Source organism: Manis pentadactyla, chromosome 10 (assembly GCF_030020395.1).
Source record: "Manis pentadactyla isolate mManPen7 chromosome 10, mManPen7.hap1, whole genome shotgun sequence".
NCBI classification, from domain to species: domain Eukaryota; kingdom Metazoa; phylum Chordata; class Mammalia; order Pholidota; family Manidae; genus Manis; species Manis pentadactyla.
Window position 1 is genome coordinate 8,759,015 of NC_080028.1, and position 26,044 is coordinate 8,785,058.

General features: G+C 58.2%; 1 protein-coding gene across 2 annotated transcripts in view; it reads right to left on the reverse strand.

Moving 5' to 3' along the window:
- CACNA1I (calcium voltage-gated channel subunit alpha1 I) overlaps positions 1 to 25,834 on the reverse strand; it is a 119,212-nt gene extending 93,378 nt beyond the window's left edge. Inside the window, exons 1-2 of one of the 2 annotated variants that reach the window (XM_036891390.2) lie at positions 25,703 to 25,834; positions 15,796 to 16,049 (exon numbers count right to left, since the gene is read on the reverse strand). In XM_036891390.2, the coding sequence (XP_036747285.2) occupies positions 15,796 to 16,028 (233 nt within the window). In that variant the 5' untranslated portion in view covers positions 16,029 to 16,049; positions 25,703 to 25,834. The remainder of the gene's footprint in view (positions 1 to 15,795; positions 16,050 to 25,702) is intronic. The other variant, XM_036891388.2, reaches the window with a different exon arrangement.
- Between the last annotated feature and the right edge of the window lie 210 nt (positions 25,835 to 26,044).

The window sequence follows — 26,044 nt, forward strand, 5'->3', positions numbered from 1 at the left end:
CAAACATTTCTCAAGCGTTCTTGAGCGTCTGTCATGGAGCCTCCTCATCAAACAGCTGGTATCATCGCATTCAACCTACAGCAAGCAGGGGAGGCAGGAGCCCAGAGGCTCCGAGCCTGCGTGACTGTACGGGGACCAGGGCTTGTCACGTGCCGCAGGGACAGCCCCTCACTTTGTCATCCTCCCACGTAGCAGGGTCTGGGGGCTCCCGTTCTTTGGCTTTTGAGGAAAGAAAAAAAGCTGCTTCACCAGCAGAGGATGGAGAATCCCACACTGGTGTTGTCAGCTTAATGATCCCTTGAGCAGAGAGTGCGATGCTCTCACATGCCCGTTAGACTGCCTTCTGACTGCTGAATCTTTACTCACAGCCTTTTAAAAAGAATCAACCAGTTCAGGCCTGGCAATGCAGAGTCGCCCCAAAACTTCAGCAAAGTTCCCCCAAACTGGCAGGTTACTATTGTGGCCCCCATTTTACAGATAAGGAAACTGAGACTCCGAGAGCTGGCCCCAGGGCTCCATTCACAGCTGCCAGGGGCATGCAGCTGGTATGCGGCAGGGGCAGGATTTGAACCCACCTCCTGCTGACTCCAAATGCCAGGTCCTCTGCCATGCGCTCTGCCGACACCAGGCACAGGGCTTGGCATACGAGGGACCACCCACTGCCAGGTGTTCACTGGAATATTCGCTTTTTCCTTCTCACCCACATCGTCTCCCCCCAACTGGGCCCGGGTCAGGAAGCGGGGATGTCCCCCCACCATCCTGCTGTGGCTGGGCAGGAAGGACCTCTGTGCAGGAGCTAGTGGGGGGAGCCCTCAAGGGGGCTCGTGCTGGCTTCAAGGGCCCCACTCAGGAAGAAGTCAAGCTGGATCGGAACCAGAGCCATAACCATCCCACACCCCAGCTGCTGTCTTGAGGGGGCTGGGGTATGAACTGGGGTAAAAGGTTACCAAAGAGGCTGCCGTGCCAGGGATCTCCTAACACCCGACCCTTCCCAGAGGGCAGAGCGACCGGCTGATGCCCAGGCAGGCCCCTCAGGGCAGGTCCCCTCCGGGAGCCAGAGCCAGAGGCCTGTGCGGTTGCCATGGTGACCACCGGGCTCCGTCCTGCAGGCCCAGGTGATAGTCCTGTTTTCTGTAATTCGTGGGCGCTAGGGGAAGGAGGGGGCAGGAGTCCTGGGTTTGGCTGAAGCAGCCAAGTTTGTTTTTACTTCTGTGAAATCTAAAGTCTGATCCATTTCCCAGGCTGCACCTCAACTGTCTAAATAAATCAAGTGGAGGAAGGGGGCTGGGCACTGCATCCTCCTGAACCAGCAAAGCAGGCGAGGTGGGCCCCCCCGTACAAGGGTCCCTCTCCAGTGGGTCCCCACTGGGCCCAAGGGAGCTCAGGCCTCATCTTCTCAGGCCGGGGCCTGAGGCTCCAGACCCTGGTCCTCGGGCCAGCTGTGTGCTCCTCTGAGGGCAGATCCACAAGCGTCCATAGAGCGCCTGCTGCACACCTGGCCCAGGCACCTGTGTGCCGAGAGGAACGAGGCTCGCCCCTGCCCTGGAGATGAACCAGATGCCTGGGGTACCTCCTCATCCTGGGACATGGCCAAGATGTGTGGCTACCATTCTGAATGTCAACTGTGCTCCACACCCTGGACTTTAAAGAGGATATCCATTCGTCAATTCCCTCATTAATTCATTCCACTTGTCTTTGTAAACAACCACTCTGGCTGGGCAGCATCTATTAAAGCAAAACATAGGCCCATGTGGAACCCAGCAGTGCCACTCCTGGGTACAGACCCAGAGGAGGTCCCACATCAGTCCACAAGAAGGCACATACCAGAATGTTCGTAGCTGTGTTACTCCTCACACCCCATGCTGGGAACAGCCTAAGTGTGCATCAACAGGAGAATGAGTTTGGGGGCATGATTTTGAGCCCCAGGGGCCATGGGGCCACGTCTGAAGACATTTTTGGTTGTCATGGTTTGGGAAAGTGGGGGGGGGCACTGGCATCTAAGGGGTAGAGACCTTCCTACATTGCACAGGATGGCCCCACCACGAAGAATTATCCAGCCCGAAACGTCAGTGGTGCCGAGGCGGAGGAACCGGTGGTGTAGCCATTCACTGGCACACTTCCCAGCAATGGAAAAAAACAGATACATGCAACAGCACGGAGGCAGCTCGCAGGCCCGACGCTGGGTGACAGAAGCCAGACACCAAGGAGGGAAAAGTGTATGAACGCAATTGTGTGAAGTGAAAAGCCAGGCAGCTAAACTACAGTGAAGGAGGCCAGAACAGCGGTGACTTCAGGGGGACCATCCACCAGGGGTGGGGGACAAAGGCGCTCGGGGGTCAATGGGGGGTGGTCTCTTCATCTTCTGGAGATGTTCTTCTTGGCCTGAGTAGGGTCACAGGAGTTTCTTTATATGGAAAAATGATTTGAGCAGGACACTAAGGTTTGTAAGATCTACCACGTGTATGTTTCATGTCAATAAAAAGTATGACAAAAAATGCTGAAGGGCAACTGCTATAAGGAAAAATAAAAATGGAACAATTAAAAAAACACAAGCACTTGCTGGGGGGCTTCCCACTGTCACAGACCCCCACGGGAACCTCACCGCAGCCCTGCAAGGGAGGTGTGGCAACCCGGCTGCATAGACTTGCCTGAGGCCACAGCCAGGATCTGACCCGCATGCCATCCGGTCTTCTGTTTGCTGAAGAGTTCCTTCCTTCCGCCCCTACCCAGGGCAGCCATGGGAGACAGGCATGGCAGATGCTATCACATCGACCTCACAGATATGAAAATGAAGGTCATTTCATTTCAGACACGGCAGGACCTCCCCAGGTGACACGTGTTCAGCTGGGACCGAAAGCTGCTCCATCAAGTGAAGAGACCGGCTGGACAGATGGACCTAGACAGCCCTCTGCTTACAAGCCCCCAGTGCGGGGCACTCCTCGCGTGGCACGGCCCTGCCCGGGCTGATCGGTTCTGCTTTAAGACATGGAGTCTCTGGGCTGAGATCCCTGAGGGGGAGAGAGTGAACCCTCCCTTCTTTCCTATCCCTGCACCCAACCCCACTTCTCAGAGTCTCCATAATTTAAGAACTCACTGAATTTGGCCAAAGTCTCTGATTCCCAGATGCCCAGTAGGACCCAGTGCCCAGTACAGACAGCCGGAGTGGGGGAGGCAATGGTGAGGGAACAGGGGCTGCCAGCTTGGAAGAAAACCTAGGGCGGATGGTGCATGGGGAGGAAGTTCCTGCCAAGGAGACTCCAGATTCTGCGGCTTCAGCCACTGCTGACGAGAAGGGCAGGGCAGGTCCCTGGGAGCCGGGGTCCCGCCGTCTGTGGCCTGACCCAGCCTCAGAAGCCCACCCTCAAAGGAAGTGTGCCTGTAGGGAGGCCTCCTGGAGTCCTGGGCAGGGGCTGGGCACCTCCCCCGGGTGGGCACCACCTTGCATGTCCCCCCTTACAGCAGCTATCGAGCTGGCGTGTCCTGGCCTCTCACCCCCAATCAGGCTGCATTCTCCAAAGGCAGAGTGTGTCCACCCCTCTCTCTGTGCCCAGAAGCCTGCTGAGCAGCTGCTCAGGGGTGTCTGCAGCCTCAGGAGGCAGTGAGGGCCCTTTCACTTGGAGGCATCAAGAAGGCTAAGGAGGTATTTCTTCCCTGGAGGAATCTGCGGCCTCTCTTCCCACCCTGAACACCCCCCTCCTCTCCTTTGCAACTTCCATCACTGGCTCCTCATTTATTCAGCACCCCTCACAGAGGCTCCCCTCTGCCCAGCCCACAGAGGCTCTGGGAACCCTGGGTGAAGATGTGTTCCCTACCCCCAGAAACCCTGAGTAACAAGAGACCCAGACAGAGAGGGTGAGGGCTGGATGAAAGGTGGTGACAGCCTCCCTCGGCCTCCTGGGAGCCCACCCCCGGCACACGTGTGCACATTCACCTGTGCTCCATGGAGCCCTGCAGGCTTCAGGCCCCCCGCCCGGCCCACCAGGCCAGCAGCACTGGGCAGGGTCACCTCCCTCTCCTGCTCCAACAGAGGTTCTTATGCTTTTCTGCCCCTGGGGCAGCCCATGAGCCGCTTCTCAGAATATTATTTTAAATGCATATATTTTTTGATGCCTAGGAGTTGAAAGGAAGGAAGCCAGTTATGTTAAAATAGTTGTCAAAATATTTTTTAAAAAACAAATTTGTGATGGAGAACTATCTGTGTTTTGTTACCAACACAATGAATATCCTGAGCCAGTGGCGGGTCTGATCCTGTGTGTCTGAAGTGGTGACGAATGTCAGTGATATCTTGAGAGCCCTACACCCACAGAGATGCAACATGGGAATATCGGTGGTTGCTACTGGTGACAGTCAGGACTGCCAGCGATCCCACCATGATTTGCACCTCCACTCAGAAAGAAATGCTAAATTTCATCAGACATCAGGGAAAACAAATGTGCCACTCATCCCCATCCAAGCTCACAAACCCCAGGTAAAGACCCTTTTCTGGAAACTGCTCCTCTTGGGCCCTGGGGACACCATAAGACCCCAGCAGGTCCTCCTCCTCTCCATGGGCTCTGTCCCTTAAATATTGGCCCTGCCAGCGCACTGGCCTGCCCTCTCCTCTCCTGGACCCCACACCCATCCCACAGCCTCACCTCTTGCATTCTGCAGGCTGGCCGGGTCCCCAGCCTGCCCCAGCTCCTGGCTCATGCGTGCTGAGCAGCAGGCCTCCCAGACACCACCCTAGGATGTCTCTGGAACCTCAAATTCATCATGTCCAGAATGGGGTAGGGCATATTCTCCCCAGACCACCAAATCTCTGTGCCCCCCACCCATGTGAACGATGCTCCCAAACACTACCAATCCTGGAAGTTTTCCAGCCAAGAACCCTCCGGAGCCTCCCTGCCCCCTGCTCATCCCCATATCCATCTCAGAGAGCTGTCCATTTCAGCACTTAAATCCCTCCTCTCCAGCCACGCCTCAGCACCTCCCACCCACCCTCACGCCAAGCAGGTCTCGCTCTGTCACTCTTGAATCTTTGAATGGCCTCTTCCTGCACCCTTGCCTCTTCTGATAGATCCTTCACAGGGCAGTCAGAGAGCCCTTCCAAAACCAAAAGCCTTCCCTGGATCCCCACTGCCTTCCAGAGTGATTCCCAGTTCCTGGGCTTAGCATTCAAGGCCTTTTGAGTAAGTGCTTCTGGCCAGCCTCATCTCTGTCCACACAGCCTCCAACTCCAAAGTTGCCAGCTAGGATGCACTTCATTGAAAGTTTAGCTGCACACCTTCTATGTGCAGGGCCGAGGGCCAAGTCCTAAAGAAGAGACAGGCACTAATGGGACATGAAGCCTGTCCTCAAGGGGCTCACATTCTAGCAGAAGGTGAAGGGAATAGACACAAAAGATCATGTAAGTAGTACAAGAAGAGAGTGGTGGCCCCAACAAGGGGCTTGGCTGGGCACTGGGCAGATGGCAAAACGGATGAGAGATGGGGAAGGGGTAGTGATCAACAAGCATTTGCCAAACAAGTAAAGGGATGGATGAATGAATAGGTTGATACATGGGTCGACAAGAGGTGGGGGTGAAGCCCGTGGTCAGTGGATGACAGATGGGTAGGTGGCTGGGAAGGTAGGTGGAAGAATGCGTGAATGTGATGGTTTGGTAGATGGGTGGGTGGGCAGATGAATGGATGAAGAGATGGAAAGATGGATGGATGGATGGATGGATGGATGGATGATGGATGGACGGATAGACAGATGGATGGACAGACGGATGGATGGATGGATGGATGGATAGGTGGGTGGGTAGATGGGCAGATGAACGGATGAAGAGATGGAAAGATAAATAAATGGATGAATGCATGGAGAGGTGGGTGGGCGGACAGGTAGATGGACAGATGGGTGAAGTAAAGAAGGGTAGGTGGGGGGATGGGTGGGTATATGGATGGATGGGCACAGATGGATGGGTGGGTGTACGGGACGGTGGCTGGGAATGTGACCCTCGAAATGGCAGCTCTGTGATTCAAGCCCAGGTCTGTGTGACCACAGGAAACCATTCAGGTTGGAAGGCAGCACTGGCTTCTCCTCCTCCTTCAGAGACCGCCGCTCTCAGCCGCTGCCCTCCTCCCCGCAGGCCTCAGCTCCATGACGCCCCCACCTTCTCGGAGCTACAGGAGCCCCAGCGAGTCAGCACCGCTGGCGCTCAGGCCTGCGTACTCCTGGTGTAGGAAGCTGCCGTTGCCCAGGAGGACGTTTGGCCTTTATCTACCGGGAACCAGTAGCACGCCCGCCCTAGGCTGTGACAACCAAAAATGTCTCCAGACTTTGCCAAATGTCCCCTGGGGGCAAAATCACCCCCAACTGAAAATCACTGACACAGTCCAACCCTCCCTCCCACCCCCACACACAGTTCTATGGATGAGAAAACTGAGGCCCTGAGAGGAGAAGTGACCCGCCTGAGATCACCAAGCTTGCACTTGGCAGAGCCCAGACCGGACCTTGGGGAACAGTCAGTCCACAATCGTCTCCTTGCTGGACGCAGGGGCAGAGCTGGGAGCACCCCCACCACTCTCTGGGGGAAGTCAGGCACAGTCTGTGGGCACCCTGCTCTCTCCACCTGCACCCCAGCCCTCTCCCTGCTGCCCAGCACCGCAAGCCCTCACATTCGTCCAGCTTTCTCAGACAGATAGAAACGGTCACCCAGAGAGTGAGGTCACCCAGAGAGGGGGGTCACCCATGTTGTTTGCTCGGAATCACACAGCAGTTAAGTGCCAGCGTCAGGATTTGAACTCGGGGAGAGAAGAAGGCGACCAGAGGAGGAGGGCACAGATCCACAGGTGGATGGGGCCGTAAATGTGAAAAGCAGCCCCACAGGCGAGCTGGAGGGAGATTAGCAGGAAGACATTCTGGCTGATTAAAAAGATGCATTGATTTCTCTGGCAGGGAAACAAATGGGGCCATTTGCCTCCCAACGGTATCTCGAGGCGGTCTGAGGGAGGCCGCAGGTCAAAGCGGGCTCTGATACAGAAGCTGAGGCCCAGGCAGGACGGACGAGTAAAAATCCAATCACGCTGTAAACGCCCCAGGCAGGGACTGACACTTCATTAGCCAGCAGCCCTCTTTCTAATTCTCGGCTCTATGTCAATGACAACTAGGTTTCCTGTCAGGTTTCACAGGGCCGCACCGGGCTCCGGCCCAAGCCCCGCGCGGCCACCACCAGGCCGGGCGACCTGGACAAGCCCCTCATCGCTCTGGGCTTCAACTGACTGGTGGGCAACCTCCAGGGCCGCCTGAGCCGCTGGGCAGGAAAAAGGCACCCAGCGCACAGTGGGGCCTCGGGAAATGCCAGTGCCCTCTCCAGCCCAGTCTTCCCGTCCTCCAGGCCTTGGACCCCAAATGTCCTTGCGTGCTGAGCCCCCACTCCTCTCCTCCCCCAGCCTGCACTCCAGGCTGGCCCCCGTGACCCCCGCTCGGCTCGGAGCCCTGAGCAGGCTGTTCCTCGGCTGGGGTGCCATTGCCCCCCCCCCGCTCCGCGTCTCTCCTGCCCTGGCTCCGAGGCCACCTCCCCTGGACAGCTCCTGCAGCATCCCCGGTCAGGACCGGCTGACCACTCCATCCTCCTGGTATGCCCGCAGCCCCCTGCGGGTTCCTCTGCCCAGCCCTTACCCATTCCACTTGGCAGGAGTAGGATTTGGTGGGGCTCCGCCTCCCCCACAGGCTGGAGACACCTTCCCCACCTGGCCTCGTACACCGTGGCTCCCGGCAACACGGCTGAACAGCCCTGGGACCACCCTGGCTCCAGCCTAGAACAGTGGCCAACACATAGCTTGGCTTCAATAAACACTTGTTGAATGAATGAATCAATTAATCTATCAATCAATGTCTGTTGCAGGAGCCTCTTGCCTGCTATCCAGGCCTTAGTCTCTCTCCCTCAAGCATCCCCCATGCTGCCCCAGAAGCAACCATTCTAACAAATGAGTTTACCCACATCGCGTCCCTGCTGGATCCCATTACCCACAAGATCAAGGGCAAGCTTTAACCTGGCACTCAATACCCTGCTATCTAGCCCCTGCCTCACACTGTTCCAGTCACCCTAAACTCCTCACTGTTCCCTACATAGTCCCCTATGCCTGGAACACCATCCCTCAGCTGTTCTCCTGGAAAACCCCTACTCATGCAGCAAAACCCAGCCAAATGCCCCCTCCTTCAGGAAGGCTTCACCAATATCCCCAGGCTGGTCAGGAGCAGCTGTCTTTACCCAGAAATCCCCATGGGATGGTACCTGAGGCTGCCCTGAGGGTCAGGCTGCCCTTGGCCCAGCCAGGTTCCCCTGACTAGCTGTCCAGCCCGCCCAGCTGACCAATGAGAGTTCAGCATTACTCTGGCCACCATGAGCACCCGCAGGGCACAGCTTGACACTGAGTTTTACTTCTGAGAAAAACAAACTTCTCTACACCAGATGGAGGGAAGGAGACAATTTCCTGGACATGTGTTGCCTCTTCCAGCAACACTTGCCATCCGTCTGGGCATTCCCATTAGGCCAGGGCTGAGGGAAGTGGGGACACCCTCCTCTGAAGACCCCCTTCCCAGGCATAAGCAGGCTGGGTGTGTGCAGCCCTGGCCTGGGAGTCAGGCGTCCTGGGCGACTCAACGTGTGGCCGGCCATGCTCCCTTGGGCAGGCCACACTCCCTTCCTGGACCTAGTCTACCAGCTACAGAATGAAGAGCGCACGAACGCCCACCCTGCCACCCCACAGGAGGCAATGAGAGAATCTGAGAGGCTGTGGTGGGTGGGAAAGAACTGCGTGGACTGGAAGGTGATGAATGAGCCCAGCAGCGCCAGGCTGGTGCTGGGTGCTCGAGAGTCACGGCCGCCCTCACAGGCCTCAGGCCTGGTGGAGGAAAGAAACAAGCAACAAGCAATTCCCCTGAAGCAGGAGGAAACTTGTAGGATAGGGAAGGGCTGATAAAGGGCTGAGGGGTCTAGAAGAAAAGGCTGGGATCCAGTAGCACTTCCTGTAGGCGGTGGCCAGGAAGCTTGGCCTGGGGGGCAGACCCAGCACAAGCAAAGACAGGAAAGCAGGGGTGTCAGGGGAACATCGACAGCTTGTCTGGGCTTTGGAACAGAGTGTGCGGGCAGGCAGGCAGCTGCAGGACCCCCAGGGTGGACCGCAGAAGGCCCCGAACCCAGGCTAAGGGAGGAGATGCTGGGGTGACACAGAGCCACCGAAGGCACGTGAGTGGGGAAGGCGGAAGCAAGCAGGTGAGAGAAGGCAGACGGGCTGGGGGGCTGGGAGACAGCAGCCCCTCCTGGGCACGAGCCTGGGCAGATGATGAGCCCCTTCCACACGGGGACCCCCGGACCCCCTGAGGAGGAAAGCGAGTGGGGAGGAGAGGGTGGGCCCAGGGGAGAGGCGATCCCTGAGGCCCCACAGCTCCGGGCTTCTGGCTGGGGGCTCCTGCACTGTACAGCAGAGGAGAGCGGTGGGCTAGCTCTCAGAGGGGCAGGGGGCTGAGGCCCCAGGGAGAACTCAAGCCCAGAAACAGCCCAGCCACAGGGAAAGGGCTGAGGAGGGGAGGGATGGAGGTAGATGAAGGGAGACTTGCTGATAGTCAGGAGCCCTCACAAGGGGCTTGAGGCCTTTATCCTGTGGCTCAAGGCCCCGTCTGGTGTGGCAGGACTGAGGTAGCCTGCCAGGAGGCAGGGAGGTGGACAAAATGACCAGAGAAGGAGCAGCAGGGTGACGGGAGAGAGGTTCCCTGCAGCGAACGCCCTAACCCTCCTCCACGGCGTTTAGGGCCTTCCGGGTTTTCTCCTCTTCTCGCTCCCTGTGCCTTCCCACCCCCACCAGCCTCCTACAGGCTCCCCCCCGGCAGCCCAGCCCAAAGGCCTCTCAGGCCATCATCAAAAGTGCTGGCACCCAGCTGCCTGCCACCACCAGGACCCTTGTCCTGTGCCTGGGCAATGTTGGCAGGGCAGCCCAAGCCACCCCCAGGTCCCCATCAGCCTCGGGGTGGACAAAGCTACTGCTCGGCACTAAGCAGTTTGCCCAGTCAGTGCTTGGCCTGGAATTCTCACGGGACCCCCTGACATTCCCAACTGGGGGTCATTATGACCCCCATTTCACAGATGAGCAAACAAAGGCTCAGCCAAAGCAAAGGCCCCTTGGCCAAGAAGCCGGGAGCAGGGCTTCATCTCCACTCGGGTGACCCCAGGGACCGTGACCCAGGTGAGCCTCTCCTGACTTCCACTCATACCCTCCTCTCCAGGACCCGCCAGCACCCTGGGCCGCCGTCCTTCCTCAAGCCATCCCGCAGGGCCCTCTCATGATGGTCTCCCAGGAGCCAGAGGGACCTTCCCGTGCACAAAATGGCCCCAGCTGTCCTCCGCATGTGTCTGGCACCAGGCACACAAATGAAGGCTTGTCAAATGGTCTCAGGCAAGAGAAGCCATTCACCTCCTCGTCAAGCACTGTGACCCCTCACGATGGCACCCCACAAGGCTTGGCACCACGGGGCTGTGATGGGACCGTGGGCCTGCCTCATCCTGCCCATGGATGGGTGGGGTCAGAGGATTTGCAAGGCGGGGTCTCACCCAGGTGGGCTTCGGATGACAGCACCCACAGACCCCAGCTCTAGCAAGCAGAGGGCTGGAGCCAGGCAGGGGACCAGAACTGACACCAGTGGGCAGAGGGGCTGATGAGAGCCAGGACCCCTGCAGCCAGGGCAAGGGGCAGGGGAGCCGGCCCGCAAGGAGCTCAGAGCCCAGGCCCTGCAGACTCCACAGAGATGTCGCCCCAGAAGGGTGGGAATCGGTTCCCAGCCTCTCTGCCCAGCCTCCCCATCCTGCCGTCAGGAAGACGAGGGTGAGGGGCAAGCATCTCCTGTCTCCCAGCCCAGGCCGGCGCCCTCCCTCCTGCCAGGCAGAGAGGCAGCCTTCACAGCCCACCAGCTCCCCACCGTGCATGGCCAGTCCCCAGCAGAAGTGCTGGGTGGGCGATGGCGGGAGCGGGGAGGCCGCCGCCACCCAGAGCGAGCTGAAAGGGGAGGGGCGGCCAGCTCCTCCAGGGGAAGGCCCCAGGCAGGCCAAGGAGAGTGGCTGCTGAATGTAGATGCTGAAACCCCCGTGGCCCAGCCACTTGGAACCGCGAAGCAGACCTCCCTGCCCAGGGCGAGAACCAGGCGCCTGCCCCAGCCCCACAGGCGGCAGCAGTGTCCTGAATAAGAGCTGAGGCCGCAGATTCAGAGAAATTGAGGTTTTCATCCCAGCTCTACCATATCCCGGCTGTACCATATCCTGGATAAAAGTGACGTGCCCCCTCTGAACCTCACCTTCCTCCTGCGGACAGTGCAGCTGTGACAGTGCCTACCTCCAGGCGTGGCTAAAGGTGGTAACGCAGGCAAAGCATTCAGCACAGTAAGTGCCAGTTCCCGTCACCGACACTCCTGAGACTTCCTCTGCACGGGACACGCCACCAGGTACTTTACAGGAATCATCTCTGATCATCTTTAATCCACCCATTGCATAGATGAAAAGACTAAGGCTCAGAGCGGGGAAACTAGGATGATTACCACCCACCACCGGTCCCTTCTCCCATATGCAGCCGGTTACTCTCCTACAAAAGGCTCTCAATGTCTAATCTAAGGTACAAAATAGGTTTCCAACTGATCGGTGATGCTGCCAGGGTGCCCTGCTAGGGGATGCTGTGATGGATTAGCAATGTCTGCATGGGGGAGGGCATGGATACTTGCAGCATAACTGGCACAAATTTACCTAAATAACAGATTGAATCTGATTTTCCCTGGAAACAATGTCCTCTGAAGGCATTATGTTCTATTAAAGACTTGATGCCCAGCGTCTTATTGAATCTCCCACAAGCAGAGTGTTTACTCAGCTCTATGTGAGAGCCCTGTGCCCCTTCTGGGTACAGGTAGTTAAGAGTGATAACCACACATGTGATGATTTTTCTAGTCTAGAAGGCTCCGTTTCCACATATGCCTTATGTACTGCTTTCATCTTCACTGCAATCCTGTGAATGGGAGTGGGGAAATCGAGGCTCAGATGGTTAAGAAACTGGCCCACAGGTGCACAGCAAGGAAGAGGCAGAACCAGCCCCTGGGTCTGTCTCAGATAACCAGCACGTTCCATGTGCCACCCACCTAGCCATGAGTCAAACAGTGCAACTGAGCCTCTGCCATTCCAGATCCAGAGGACTCCCGGCTGACGCTGGCTGACGGCGCATGCGCACGGCCCAGGCCAGGCAGGGAGTGGCGCTGACGTTTGGGTGAGCTGACCTTTCCCACCCCGGCCCGCCAGCTCGGAGAAGGCCCCAGCAGCCTCTGGCTCCCCAGTGAGTCAGCAGGTGACTCAGGGCCCAGTTCTGGGCAGGTGAGAAGCTGAATCAGGGCTTCAAAGTCACAAAGCTTCAAAAGGCCAAGCTCTGAGCCAGGGCCCCTCAAGCATTAGGGACACTGGCACACGGGTTAGTCGTCTGGGCATGTCCCTGCCACACGGCTCTGCCCCCTCCCAGGCCTGCTGGTCCTGAGGGCTGCTTCTGCTGCCTGTCCCTGATGCCTCCATGTGCACCATTCCTTTGGGTTCTTGCTGGGGAGCAGAATCTTACAGTCTTGAAGTGTGAAAGGTCATTTTGGTTGTCACAATGATGACTGAGGACCACTACCTACCAGCGTTTAGGGACCAAGAACATCCATGTCCTGTAATGTGCAAAACAGCCCGGACCACAAAACACTGCCATGCCCAATACGTAAACAGTGTCCCTGGGGAAGAGCACTTGGTTAAGCATCATCCCTGAGGTCCCTTCTGAGGAAGAAGGGAGGGAGGGAAATTTTTGGCCAGGGAAGAATCCTGGGGCCCTCAGCACCTGATCAAAGACACACACACACACCAAGACTGTATAGCCTAGCCTGAGCGCCCCACAATTGAGTCCCTGCTCCAGGGGTCCCCTGTGGACACCAAGGTCACCTGAGCCTGTATTGGCAGAAACTGGCCTTGGCCTCTCCCCGACCAACCCAACACAGGCTATGAAACCTTAACACTACAGCTTGTATCCACAGGGCCTAGATCGCAGGTCTGCCATCTCTTGAACACACACCACGGCAGCCACCAAATCTTAGACTTACACCCTTTTTGAAACACAGAACTTTACAGTCTGAATCACAGAGGCTTAGAATTTTAGAGTCCAGGGCCTTAAATCTAAACCCTGAACCTTTAGACTCGATCACAGAAGTATTGAGTCAGAGAGTCCCAGAAGCTGGCACTTTTGAAGCTGCTCCGCTCAGGAACCAGCAGCCCTTTGGTCTAGAAGGCACCCAGGAGTCAGGCCGCCAGTTCAGGCTGACACCTGAATCCTTGACCCTAGCTCAGCGGTCTCTGCTGTGGGGCCAGGGAGCCCAACACGCTTGAGCAACTCCCAGCGTTGCAGAACCCCTCCTGAAGGAAGGGGCTACCTTGGCCTCACCTCCGCCCCATGCAGCTTCTCCATGCTCGGGCCCAGGGCTGTCCCCAGACAGAAGAGGACCGAGCCCAGCTCTACACAGGATCGGGACGCCTCCCCTTCCTTCCTCGGCTGGCTCGACTGCTGCTCCCCATCCCCGGTTCCCGCAGGCCCTGAGGGTGGAGACCAGAGGGGTGGGGAGAACAAAGTGCAAAGGACCCCAGGGACTCTGTCTGCCCAATAGCCCAGAAATGGAGCGACCTTGAAGGGTGTCTGTGGGCTGCTCAGTAGTCAGGGCCCAGGGTGCCTGAGGTCAAGGGTGTGAGCAAGTATAGCTGCACCTCAGCCTCCCAGGGCTGGAGGGGGCATCTCATCCAGCCCCTCCTTTTTAGGTAGAGGTACAGAGGCTCAGAGAGAGGGGGCTGCCCAAAGTCACACACCTAGTTTATGGCACACGAGACTCAGATCTGCTTCCCATCCAGGGACTGCTCTGTGACACTTGCGCTGGCTTTGTGCTGCTTCAGCCCAGCCAGACCTGCCAGAGCCTGTCAGAGGGTAAGCTGGGCCATCATCCCAGGCCAAGGTCACCTGAGCCATGCCTCCACCAGGAGCAGTCTTGACCATCCAGACCATGTGAGGCCCAGAGAGGTAAAGTGACTTTCCCAAGGTCACACAGCACCCAAATGGCAGAGCCAGAATCAACCCTTGTCCCACCCAGTTAAGGTCCCTATGATGTGGTTCACTGTCTCCCTGGTCCCCCAGCCAGCCTTCCTTCCCCTCAAAGGCCCGGAGCTCCCACAGTTCCCCTTCTCTGGCCTGGCACTCCCCAGCTCACACACTACAGGCCCCTAATGTTTCCCCAGCATTTTACACTGAAACTGCTCCTCTAGGTGGTACGTGGCTACCCCATCCCAGGAGCTCCCCAGGACAGACCAGCTCTGCCCCCCTGTCCTCCATGATTCCAGGGCAGATGTCATGAGTGCTGGGTGAACTGGGTCACTGAGCAGACCCTCTCACCATGCCTGAGACCCATGAGCCATCTTGCAGAAGGAATACCAAGGCTCTCTGTCCCCTACCCAGCTGGGGGCACCCAGCTCCACACTCCACCTTCTCCTGCACAGTCCCCCTGGTTTCCAACATGAGGGGACCCAGAGCCTGTCACCACCTCTGCCTCCTACACAGTGGGGAGGCCAGCAGCCTGGCTCCACATGGCTGCCTCCCCCAGACTTTCTGGGGACCAGCCCTGCCTACCCAGCCTGCACACAGAACATCCCAGGTATGCAGGGCCGGTCTCAGGTCCTGCCCTGGTGGCCTCAAGCACTGACAGGGACTGTGTTCTGCTTGGTAGGCCCCAAAAACCAAAGGCCACCATGCCTGGGTCCCAAAGCCTCCTCTTCACTGGTCCCCAGCCACCAGCTCACCCCACTGGTCATGAGGTGAGCTGGTGGCTATGATCTGCTCCTGAGTGCCCCCTAGCACAACCTCAGTCCATGTCCTGGTCCCCTGATGTACCCTGGAGGAGGCAAAGTTAGATTCAGAATCTCACAGCTAGATAGTGACAATAAATGGAGAGGCTGAGAGGGAATCACAGAGGGCTGCCCTGAGGAGGTGGCATTTAAAAGGTGATTTGAAGGATGCCATGAAGGATTTGGCCAAGTGAAGAGGGAAGTAAAGCATTTCAAAGGTAAGAGCATGTGAGAAGGCCCTGAGGCCTAGAAGAGCCTGAGAGAAGAAGAGCAGTAGGAAGTCAGGCAGGGCTGGAGGGCTGGTGAAGACTCTCCTCTGCTCCTCGGGGCCATGGAAGCAGGAAGGGTGTTAAGCAGGAGGGGACATGAGCCACATGGCAGGAGGACTGTTGAGGAGGCTGCTTGCTGCTGCCTTCCAGCCCTAGATGGAGGCACAAAAGAAAGAACAAGGGGCAGGCAGGGCCTCACCTGCGTGTTGGGATCAGCCAGCTCCCGTCCATGCCCACAGGTCCCCATCGGGCTCTCATCAGCCCTGGGGTCACCGTCCGTCAGACGGCTCAGTCACTGGGAGCTGGGCCCTGAGCCAGTGTCTGACTTACTTTTGCATCCCCAGTCGCAGCACACCTGAGACACACACCTGGGGGCTTTCTGAGCCGGCTGGCCACTGGACTGACCCCTGCAGTCATCAGCACCTTCCAGAACGTTCACCCCAGGTCCTCATCAGCCCAGCCTCCATGCCCCAGTGTCACCCCAGACCCACCACCTGAGCTCACTCACCACCGCCACAGCTCAGCGGCCTCAGGCCTCCTAGCCAGAGGAAGGCGTGGCAGGCAGGCTCCGGCAGGGAGCACCCTGGCCCCTCACAGGGCCCGGACAAGCCTGGGCCCCACAAAGGATATGGGTTGCACACCATCCTGATGCACCAGTTCCGGGGGCTGGTGGTCTGTCGCAGGCAGAAGAAAGCAACGGGTGCCAGGTCTGGGTAAGGGATGTCCGGGTCAGCTCCATCCAGGGGCTCCTCGAGGCCTGGCGGGGAGCGGGGGGGACTCTGGGGCCCTGGCTGCTCCGTGACCCCCAGCTCAGCGGCCAGGGCTGCGGGAGACGAGGAGGGCGGCGAGGAGCTCTCAGCCATGTCGGCACTGAGCAAGGAGCCCTGGGGGAGAAAGAGAGGTGGCACAGGGTGGGGGGCAAGCCTGGCACCGCCCCCAGTCCCACAAGGGGACACGGCTCAGAGAGCCCAGCCTCAGGCCCTCACTCTGGCCATGAGGATTAGGAAAGAGCTGAGGAGCTAGAATCCACTTCCAAATGGGTGTTCCCGGGGCAAGTCTGGTCAACTTTGGAGAGATAAGTGGAGAAAATAAAACCTTCTTAGAATGTAACTGTGATCTTGTTTTTTAATGAGACTAGAGTTGTGCATTTATTGCATCATCAAAGGCAAAGAACATTTACAAGAAAAAAGAAAAAGTTATTGTAAAGACCAATAATAATGCCAGGATGATACAAATAAGGAAGGAGATATTGGGCCTGCTGTGGGACCTGGGCAAGTAGGGAGGGAATCAGGGCAGGCTTCCCTGAGAACTGACATCTGAGCTGAGACTGGCAGTTGAGCCTAGGGTCCCCCATCCACTGCCCCACAGAAGTGGGAACTCAGGGACGTTACACACCAACGTCTTTGCTTTACAGATGAAGAGACTGAGGCCCACAAGGGACAGGGCAGGCACACAATCAGGTAAGAGCAGAGCTAGAACTCCACCAGGGATGGCTTCCTAGGTGTGTGACCTACACAGCCACCCAGGACCCACGCATAGAGGGGCCCTGCCCTTGGTTTAATGCTCTGCTGTCACCAACTTGAAATTCTTAGTAATTTGTGATCAAGGGGCCCTGCCTTTTCCTTTTGCATTGAGCCCTGCAAATTATGTAGCTGCTCTGACTGCAGCTCAGGGGAACTTCCACATTCTGATCTCATCTCATGCTCACGACAATGCCAGGAGGGCTGTTATGCCAAGTGGGCAGATGGATAAACCAAGACCCCCTAAGGAAGGAGATCTAGGGTATGGTAAGAGGCAAACACTCCAGCACTGGCCCTCCAGAGGCAGTGATGACTGACCTTGGCCTGGCCTGGCCACCTCTACACCAGTGGCCAATGGCAGGGCAGGAACAACAGCCTCTGGTCAGTACCGGCCCCCTCACCACCTCACCCAAGAGGTTACCAATCCCTGACTCTTCGCCCGCTGGGGTCTCCTGGGCCCTAGAGGCCTGACAGCACCAGGTCGGGCAGTGGGAGAGGAGGTGAAGCCCAAGCCCGTGGCGCCAATCCAGCTGCCCCCCATGGCTGCTAAGCTGTCGGCCGAGCTGCCCAGAGCTGATGTGTTTGAACATTTCCCTGGCTCCCGGGGGCAACAGGCGGGAGCTGGCACCTCCTGCCACTTCACCCGGCTGGTCAGGGAGGCAGAGTTTTCTGCCGAGCTCGGGCTTTGCTCTTGGTTCGAGAAAAACAGCCATGGGCCTTACATAAGCTCCCAGGCACCTCAGCCTTCACGTGGACCACTGGGCTTAAAAACACCCTTCCTGGGGTGGCTTCAGGTCTGCCCACCACGGTGCCAGCCTCTGAGCCCACCACCCCTGCACTGGCCCCTTGCTCCTGTCAGACTGGACCTCCTCCAGGCTTAGAGCTGCCTCCTCTGGGCCTCTGCTCACACTATTCCCTCTCCCAGGAACCCCCTCTCTTCCATGTCCCAGGCCCTGATGACTCATCCATCTGTCCAACAGATACTTTCTGAGCACCTACTATGTGCAGGCACTGTCAAGGCTCTTGGCTATGCTGGTGAATAAGGCAGACTCGACACCAGCCTTCAGTCAGCCAACACTCCAGAAAGGTAGAAAGACACATAAGTTAATTAATTTCTCTCTCTCTGGGTTTCCATAGCTCTTATCACCATCAAACATACAGTGTAGTTTATGTATTTATATCTTCATGATTTAGTGCCTGTCTCCCCAGCCTGAAAGAAGGCTGTAAGAGAGCAGGGACTGTGGGGTCTGTTTTGTTCACTGCTATCTCCCCAGCTCCTGAAACAGTACCTGGAACATACTAGGTACTCAATAAATATTAGTTGAATAAATGAATAAAAAGTGCTGGGAAGTAAATAAGCCAGGGAGAAAGGTGGAAAAGGGTTAAAACCACCTTGCCCTCTCTAAGGAAAGAAACATTTAAGATGAAAAGCAAGAATCAGAAGGCACCAGCCATGGGTGATCCGTGGAAGAGCAACCGGCATGTGCAAAGGCCGGGAAGACGGAATTATGAGCTTGGGGCACTTAAGGCACAGAAATGAGGCCAGCGTGACTGAGCCTGTGGCCAGGAATGAGGACAAAATCAGAGTTTGGCAGGGCCTGTGGTGAGCTTACGGAAGGAGCTTGCATTTTATTCCAAGTGCAACAGGAAGCCACAGCTGGGTTTTTACAGAGAGTGCTGGGCTCTGGTCTGTGGTTTTAAGCCACCCCTCTGGGGTCTGAAGGGAGACTGAGTGGAGGGACCGGGGTGGAGCAGGAAGGGCCACAAGGAGGCTGGCAGGGGGCTGGCCTGGCCTGGGGCACTGATGGAGGTGGGCGACTGAGATGGGTTCAAGACCTGATTTGGGGGCAGAAGAGCCTGGCACTGCAGGCCAGTGCCACTGGGGCCAGCACCACCCACACCTGCCCTGCAACTGCACAGGCAGGCAGAGCCACCGTGGCCTCTGGGACCACACACAGCCACCCCTCCTCTCTCAGCTCCATCCACGTGAATTTACTGGCTTTTGCCTCATTTACCCGTTTAAGGCTGTCACACTGTTTTCCTTTGTGCTCACACCTCTCCCCTCTCACGGTGGGGGCCCACTCAGACACACCCCCAACACACCCCCTAGTGCCCACCCAGCCTCCACCCTCTCACCCGCCTCCCCTGATCACCCGGCCCATCTCCCTCCAACCTGCTCCCCAGCAGCTGCCCAGGCTGCCACACTCTGACCTGCTCCCCATCCCCACCTCCCTCTGCCCTGTCCCCAGCGGCTGATGAGCTCCTGGATGGGAGCTCTGGGGCTTGGGCAGCTGAGCCCCATGGCCTCCAACGTGTCTACAGGTGGAGCCCCACAGGGAGGACTTACTTCAGGGGGCAGCACTGGTGGGTTCCAACTCAGGCCCATCTGGCCCCAAAGTGTGATCTGCCCGAGCCCCCTCCCTGTAAGTGCTTCCAGGTGGGCCCCCCGACCAGCAGTGGTGTGGTAACTGGACTGGCCTCCATGGACCGCGGCAGGCCTGGAACAGGACCCTCTGTTTCTGAAACACACACACCCCCAACTCCTGACTCCACTGGCCTCTTGAAGCCTCAGTTTCCTTCTCCATAAAGATCACACCTCCTCCTGCCAACCTCAGCAGGCCCTTGTGAAGAGGCAACATGATGTGGCTGCACAGGCTCTCTGGGACCCGAGGAAAGATGTCCAAGTGTACATGGGGCCACCTGTGCTGTCCCCAGGGGTAGCCACCCCAGACCTCTCTCTGCCGCCACGACCACCACCACCATCTCCATCACTACCATCAACACAGATTCGCAGAAGCCCCGACTGAGTGACTCTGTGCTGGGACAACAGGCAAAGGGCTGTCTCTTCATCATCTATGCCAGTTCCCACCACCACCCCATGATGTACAGACCATGCTTGTTTCTACTTTACAGGGAAGGAGACTGAGGCCCAGGGAGGTCCAGCAGTGCCCAAGGGCACCCAGCTGGCACAGGGTAGAATCAGGGTCCCAGTTGAGGTCTCTCACTCCTGAGGCCAAGCAATGAACCACTACAGGCACCACCCTGCGGCAGGGAAAACCGCCCTGGAGCCAGGCCTTCCATCCCAACCAAGTCACCAGGCAATGATGGTCTAGGTATGGGACAACTAAGATGCCCAGTGTGGGCAAAGACCCTCCCAGTTCCCACGTCTGGGGAAACCTGCCTCCCAGAATCTTCCAGCTGGCACTCCAGAGCCCCTGGAGTGTGGTGTGGGGAGGCCTTGTGGCAGCAAAGCTCAGAGTCCTGGGGGAGAAAGGCCCGAGGCCGAGCCCTGGGTGTGTGTGTGTTCACAGGCACACGCAGGCAGGCAACTTGTTTATCCCTTTGCCAACAACCACACGTTAGCTAGTGTCACGGCTGAAAGAAAAAGCCACAGATTCAGATGGGAATACTAGAATCCAGGAATCTGACAACCAGAATATCTTAGAATGACCCAGAACCTTAGAAGCCCAAGAGGTAAACTTTAATAACTTTAGACTTTAAAGCGTGGCATGTCGAGCACAGACTCCAAAGCCAAGACCCGTGTTAGAGCCCCAGCTTGGGCACCAGTCCGTCTTGGCACACAACTCTGCCTGGCAGGGGACCATGTTGTCCCATCTATGAAGCGGGGATGACGATTTCTGTGGCAGGGCTACTGGGAGGATACGGGGGTAACACACGTGAGCACGTGACCCCACCACCAGAGACCAGGCCAGCACACAGCAAGCCCCCAAGGGTCTCCCATGCTCACTACACCGTCAGCTGCAGAATTCCAAAATTCTGAAACTTAGGAGTTCAGAAGCACACTATCTGCTTTAGACTCCTGGGCTCCAGATCTCAACACGGGGAATCTCTGAAAAGAATGAGACCCCTGAAGTGTCCTAACCATCACTCCACGCTCACCAGCACAAAGATCACACAGTCACCCTCACATTCGCACTCTCATACACCCACAGCCACACACACAGCTCACACACTATCACACTCACAGACACACATGCACACACACCTCATGCACCTCACACTCACACAGCCACATACAACCACACACACTCGTACACAGACACACACACAACACCCACTCGCGCACACACCGAAGCATCTGCGTTGCATCTGGTGGCCTGTAGGAAAGTCCTTGTGCGGCTGCGGGAAACCTGACTCCCAGAATCTTCCAGCCAGCATCCCAGAGCTCCCAGAACCCTCTGTCTGCTCCCTCTTCCGCATGACAGCCCTGCAGATGCGTGATGACAGCCCGCCCACCCCTGAGCCTCATCTGCCCCAGGCCTCTTGTCACCAGCTCCCTCAACCATTCCTTGGGCAACAATTTCAGACCATCTGTTCCTTGGGACCCCTCCCCAGTCACGTTCAAGTTTGCCTACTTTTCCCCAAAAGGGCAGGACCAGGTTTGCACCAACTCACCCACAGTACGGCAGACATATCACCTGCCTGACTCTGCACTGGGGGTCTCTCTGGATGCAGCCTGGGAGCTCCAGAGCCTGGCTGGCAACCCAGTCAGACTGCAGGACCTATAGGGCATGTGGTACACTGGCACCCTCGGATCTTCTTCAGAGGAGCTTTAACCAAGGCAAGGCTCCTCCAGCCAAAAGATGAAAGGCTGAAGTTTGGCCCCCAAGTGCATGACCTGGCACAAAACTTGCTCTGGTCTGGCCAGCTGAGCCTGCTTACACATCACAGTCATCCTGGTCCTGTCACCAAAATCAACAGCTAGCCTTCCCAGCTTTGCAGAGTTTGACGAATTGGGTCAGAAACCCCTCCCATGGTGGTTAATGAGAGTCACAGCCACCATCATTTGCTGAGCACTTACTACGTGCCGAGTGACTCAAAATGCTCTAGCTCTCTCCACTTTATTGGTGAGTAAACGTAGGCACCAAGAGGTTAAGGGATTTTCCCAAGGTCAAGTGCTACTAGTAAAAGTGCTAAGATTTGGATCTGGAAAGCCCAAATCCAGGTCACCAGTCAAAGGGTCATCGAGGCCAGGCTGTGGCCAGGAGGTTGCAGCCCACCCACCGTGCCCCCACTACCTGTCCATATGTCCCTCACTAGACATTGTCACTTGTGTGTTGGCTCCTGGCCTTATGACAAGGGCCAGCAAGTGAGGCTGGGTTTGAATCTCCATCAGTGTGTGTGAACATTTCCCAGCAGGTGACTCTGCTGATCATCTTTTACTCGCTCTGCAGTAATTAAGGCCTTGGGACTTACTACAGCTAACAGAGCAGGGTGAACACCGCCCCTGGTGGGAGGCAGGGTGTTCTACAGGAGGAGCACTGGGCCAGGAGGCCCAGGGCCCAGGGCGGGGTCCCAGCTCACCCTCCCTGCATCACACAATCCTACCAAGGTTCGTACAAAATGCAGAATATGAGACCTTCTCCACCTTGCAAAAGGGACAGCACACAGAGAATGAAGTTCAGAAAGCACCTTAATAAAAGAAAAATAGCTTCACTGTACCAGGCCCTGTGCTAGGCACTGGGGAGACACTTGTAAGCCTCACAAAACTCCCTGAAGGTGGAGGGTATGGCCCCAACTGTATAAGGAGCTGACTCCCCCGTAAGGCCAGCTGCCTTGCCCCTATCGGCCATGCTCAGGAGGCTACTTGCTCATTGTCTCTCCCAGCCAGGACTAGAGACGGGTGATCCAGTGAGGAGGCCTAAGTCCTTTGGCTGCTGACAGAGAACAGAACATGGCCCTTGCAGCTCACAGGGCCAGTGGTCAGTGGTAAGGACAGCGAACACCCTGATACTCTTCTCAAAATGCATCAGTGAGACCTCCCTAGCCAGAGTCCAGGAAAAGGGGGCATTGGCAGAGTTTGGGCCCCAGAGATGAAGGGGAAAGGCCCATGAGACAGGGCCAGGTCTATGCTGACCTCCAGCCCTGAAAGACCATGGCCTCCCCACTGGAGAAACCACTTCCCTCTCACCCTCTCCTGCCCAGGGAACCCCAGAAGCTCCCAGCACTTGCTCAAGGGCATCAAACACTGTGCTTTCAAAGCCCTCCCCCATCTGCACCCCACCACATATCCAACTCAGCCCGGGTTCTCCCCTCCAAGAGCGCAGGAGGAAGCCAAGCCCTGTGGCCATGTGGCCATGAGCACCGGGCACACGGGAAGCCCCAGGCCCCTCCCAGGGGCAGAAAAGCCCCAAGACAGCAGATTTTGTGGGTTTTGTGTCCTCCAGTGACCGGAACAGGGCTTGGCACATAGTAGGCACTTAATAAATATGAAAAAGAAAATCGGGTTTTGTTTTCTTCCTTCCTCAGACTGACAGCCTTGAGAGGGAGACACTCAGCCTACATCTTCCTAGACATCAGGATCTGATGGACCCTTGAAACCACGAATCCACACATCCACAGACTCATAGACACACGCACCCCCACATCTACACACCCACGCACCCAAGGGCCTACAGACCCACAGACCACAGCTCCTGGGAGCCTGCACGCACAGACCACACGCACCCACTCAGCACATCCTCAGGACTCCAGGGGCACGAGGCCAAAGCAGCCCCCAGGGCCGGTAGGAAGAAAATGTTCTGCAGGGAAGAACAGCGGGAGGGAAGGGGTCAGAACGGGCAGTGGGGGAGGGAAGGCGAGATGGTGGGGGGCAGGGGCTGAAGCCAGAGAGGTGCGGGGATGGAGGAGAGGGAAGCATCCCTGTGGGGTCCCCCTGGACACTCGCACCCTGCCCAGCATCCCATTTTCCAGATGCAGTTTTTGAGCACCCTGAACCAGGAACTGGGCACTCAGAGAACAAAGCAGCAGCTGAGGGGGAGGCAGACGCGAACCAAGGAGCCCCCATGGAAGCCTGTGCTGCACTCGGAAAGTGCTGGGTACAGGAGCCCCCCCAGGGTGTTGGAGGGACAGAGTGGTGTCCAGAAAGGCTGTCCCAGGAGAGCCCAGAGTGCCGGGTGACGGTGGCAGAGACAGCAATGGGGGGCCCTGCTGAAGGAGACCGGAGGAGGGCAGTCAGAGGCGGTGAGCCCTGTGGGCTCTGGGTGGGGATGCGGGTCCAGGCCCAGAGAGGCTACGGTTGCCTCTTCCCTGAAACTGCTCGCAGCCGGGCTGTGGGCTCAGGAGGGGCAGCTGTCTGGAGCCAGAGACAGAGGGAGAAGGTGGGAAAGGAGGGCTTCTCCCAACAACCTCCACCCCCACCTCCCTTCCCCACCCAAGGGATTAAGGCCCAGGGACTCTGGAACTGCCGCTTGGCGCCCCCTGGTGGGCCCAGATGATGCCCCCTCAAAGGGCCTGGAGGGAGGGTGGGGGGATGGGTCCAGAGAACCGGCGGAAGAACCAAGAGCGGCCTTCGGCCAAGACGGCAGCCCCTCCCCGAAGCTGCTCCTCACACCGCCCAGGGGCAGGTCTGGGGCAGCTCTGGGCAGCCAGGAAGGGAGCCCGAGGCCTCGGCGTGCGCCCAGGCGCTCCCGTGTGTGCGTGCCGCAGGGCCAGGCAGGAGGGTGGCTGGCGAGTCCCGCACCAAGCCCGCTCAGCGTCCCCAGGACGTGCTCCTCCTTTTCCTCTTCCTCCCCCCAGGGCCGTCCCAGAATGGGTCCCCACTCAGTGTCACCGTCGACCCTGTCACCCACTGACACCCCCTCCCACTGGCTCGACGTGGAGGGAGGAGGCAGGAAGGGGAAAATGTCTCCAGACTCCCGGCCCAGTCCCCATCCCAGTCCAGGTCCTGAAGCCTGAACAGAAAGTTTGTCCTGAAAGGCAGACGAAGTTTCCAAAGCCAGTCCTTGGAGCTGAGGGGAGACGCTGACCCAAGAAGTGGCCCAACAGTGTGGGCAGGGCCTGAGGATTTCGGTCACTGGGAGGCAGGCCCAAGCTCGCCAGACCCTTTCCCACCGGGCCCAGCCCATGGACCCACATCCCCATCTGCGCGGCATCCTGGCCCCCAGGTGGTGCCAGCATCTGAGGGGTAAACACCCCTCACTCCTTCAGGGAGAGGACAACAGACCTGCTACCTGCCCAGGCCCACCTGAGCCCCAGGACACTTCTCACAGGGCGCGTCAGACCCCATCACACCGCACAGGCGCAGGCGCGAGCAGGCATCTTCTTCTCTCTCTCTCTCTCTCTCTCACACACACACACACACACACACACACACACACACCTGGCCCCGGAACACGGCTCACAGGGCCAGAATAGCTCAGGGGTCTCCCCACCCACCAATGTCATCCACGGCTCAGGAGACCCCAGGACCCTGAAGGGGAGAAAGATACAGCAGAGCAGCTGTCAGATGCCTCAGCCTGGGCTCGTCGGGGAGCCCCCTCCCCCAAGCATCATGACCTCCCTCCCATAGGCCTTCCCACCCCCTGCCGAGGCCTCTTGCCCCTCATCCCACACACACCACCAGCAGACAATTAAAACCCAGTCATCATAAACACTCATTATGTAACCAGCCCCAACCTGCTGAGGATTCCTTTTACCCCCAGAGTCCCAGGTCCCACCCTGGCCTGGCTTCACGCAGTGAGGCCCTGGGCACCGCCTGGGGTGCTGACCAGGGTGGGGGTGCTGCCACCCTGGCCTCCAGGAAAGTTCACGCTGCCTGGGATTCCCCCATTCAATCCCCCTGCTGCCGCTCTCCCTCCGCCAAGCTCCCAGCGCAGCCCTCTGGACCCTGGCACCAGCGCCGGTCCAGCTGGCCGCAGAGCCGCAGCAGCACCGTGGCAGCAGGACAGACAGAAGCCTGGGCCCCAGCCGGCAGCCTGACTTGTTGAATAAATTTCTGCAGCGCTGGCTCAGCCGGCTTCAGCATTGGCACCGAGAGAACTTTCGTGGCCTTGGAGAAGGGACCGGTCAAAGTTTCCCGTCCTTCCTCCCAAGGCACCTGCCCTGAAGGCACGGGGTGCGGGGCCGACTAGATGGACACGCGCGGGTTGGGGCATCAGTGCCCGGAAATAAATAAATAAACGCCTCAATAAATAAAGAACCCGACGCGCCAAGAAACTGGCCTGGGAGCTGAGCCCTCCCTCCCTTCCTCCTCCCCGCCCCCCACCCCCCTTTACCTTGGCATGGACTTGGCCGGGCAGCGGGGGGTCGTCCAGGTTGGAGACGAGGGGACGACGCGTCCCCCCAAAGCCGGAAATCGAGGGAGACCCCAGCCCCGCCAGCCGCCCCCCCTAATTCAGGATCAGCTGAGCCCCTGGGGCGCGCGGGGCGGCGGGCGGTGGGCGGCGGGCGCGGGGGCCCGGGCCATGGCGGGAGGTTCGGCGAGGCTCAGGCGGGCGGCGGGAAGCCGGCGGCGCGGACGAGCGCGGACCGAGCCGGAGTTGGGGCGCGCGGCGGGCGGCGGGCGGGCGGAGGCGCGGCGCTCGGGGCCGGGGCGGGGGCGCTGCGGGGACCGGGCG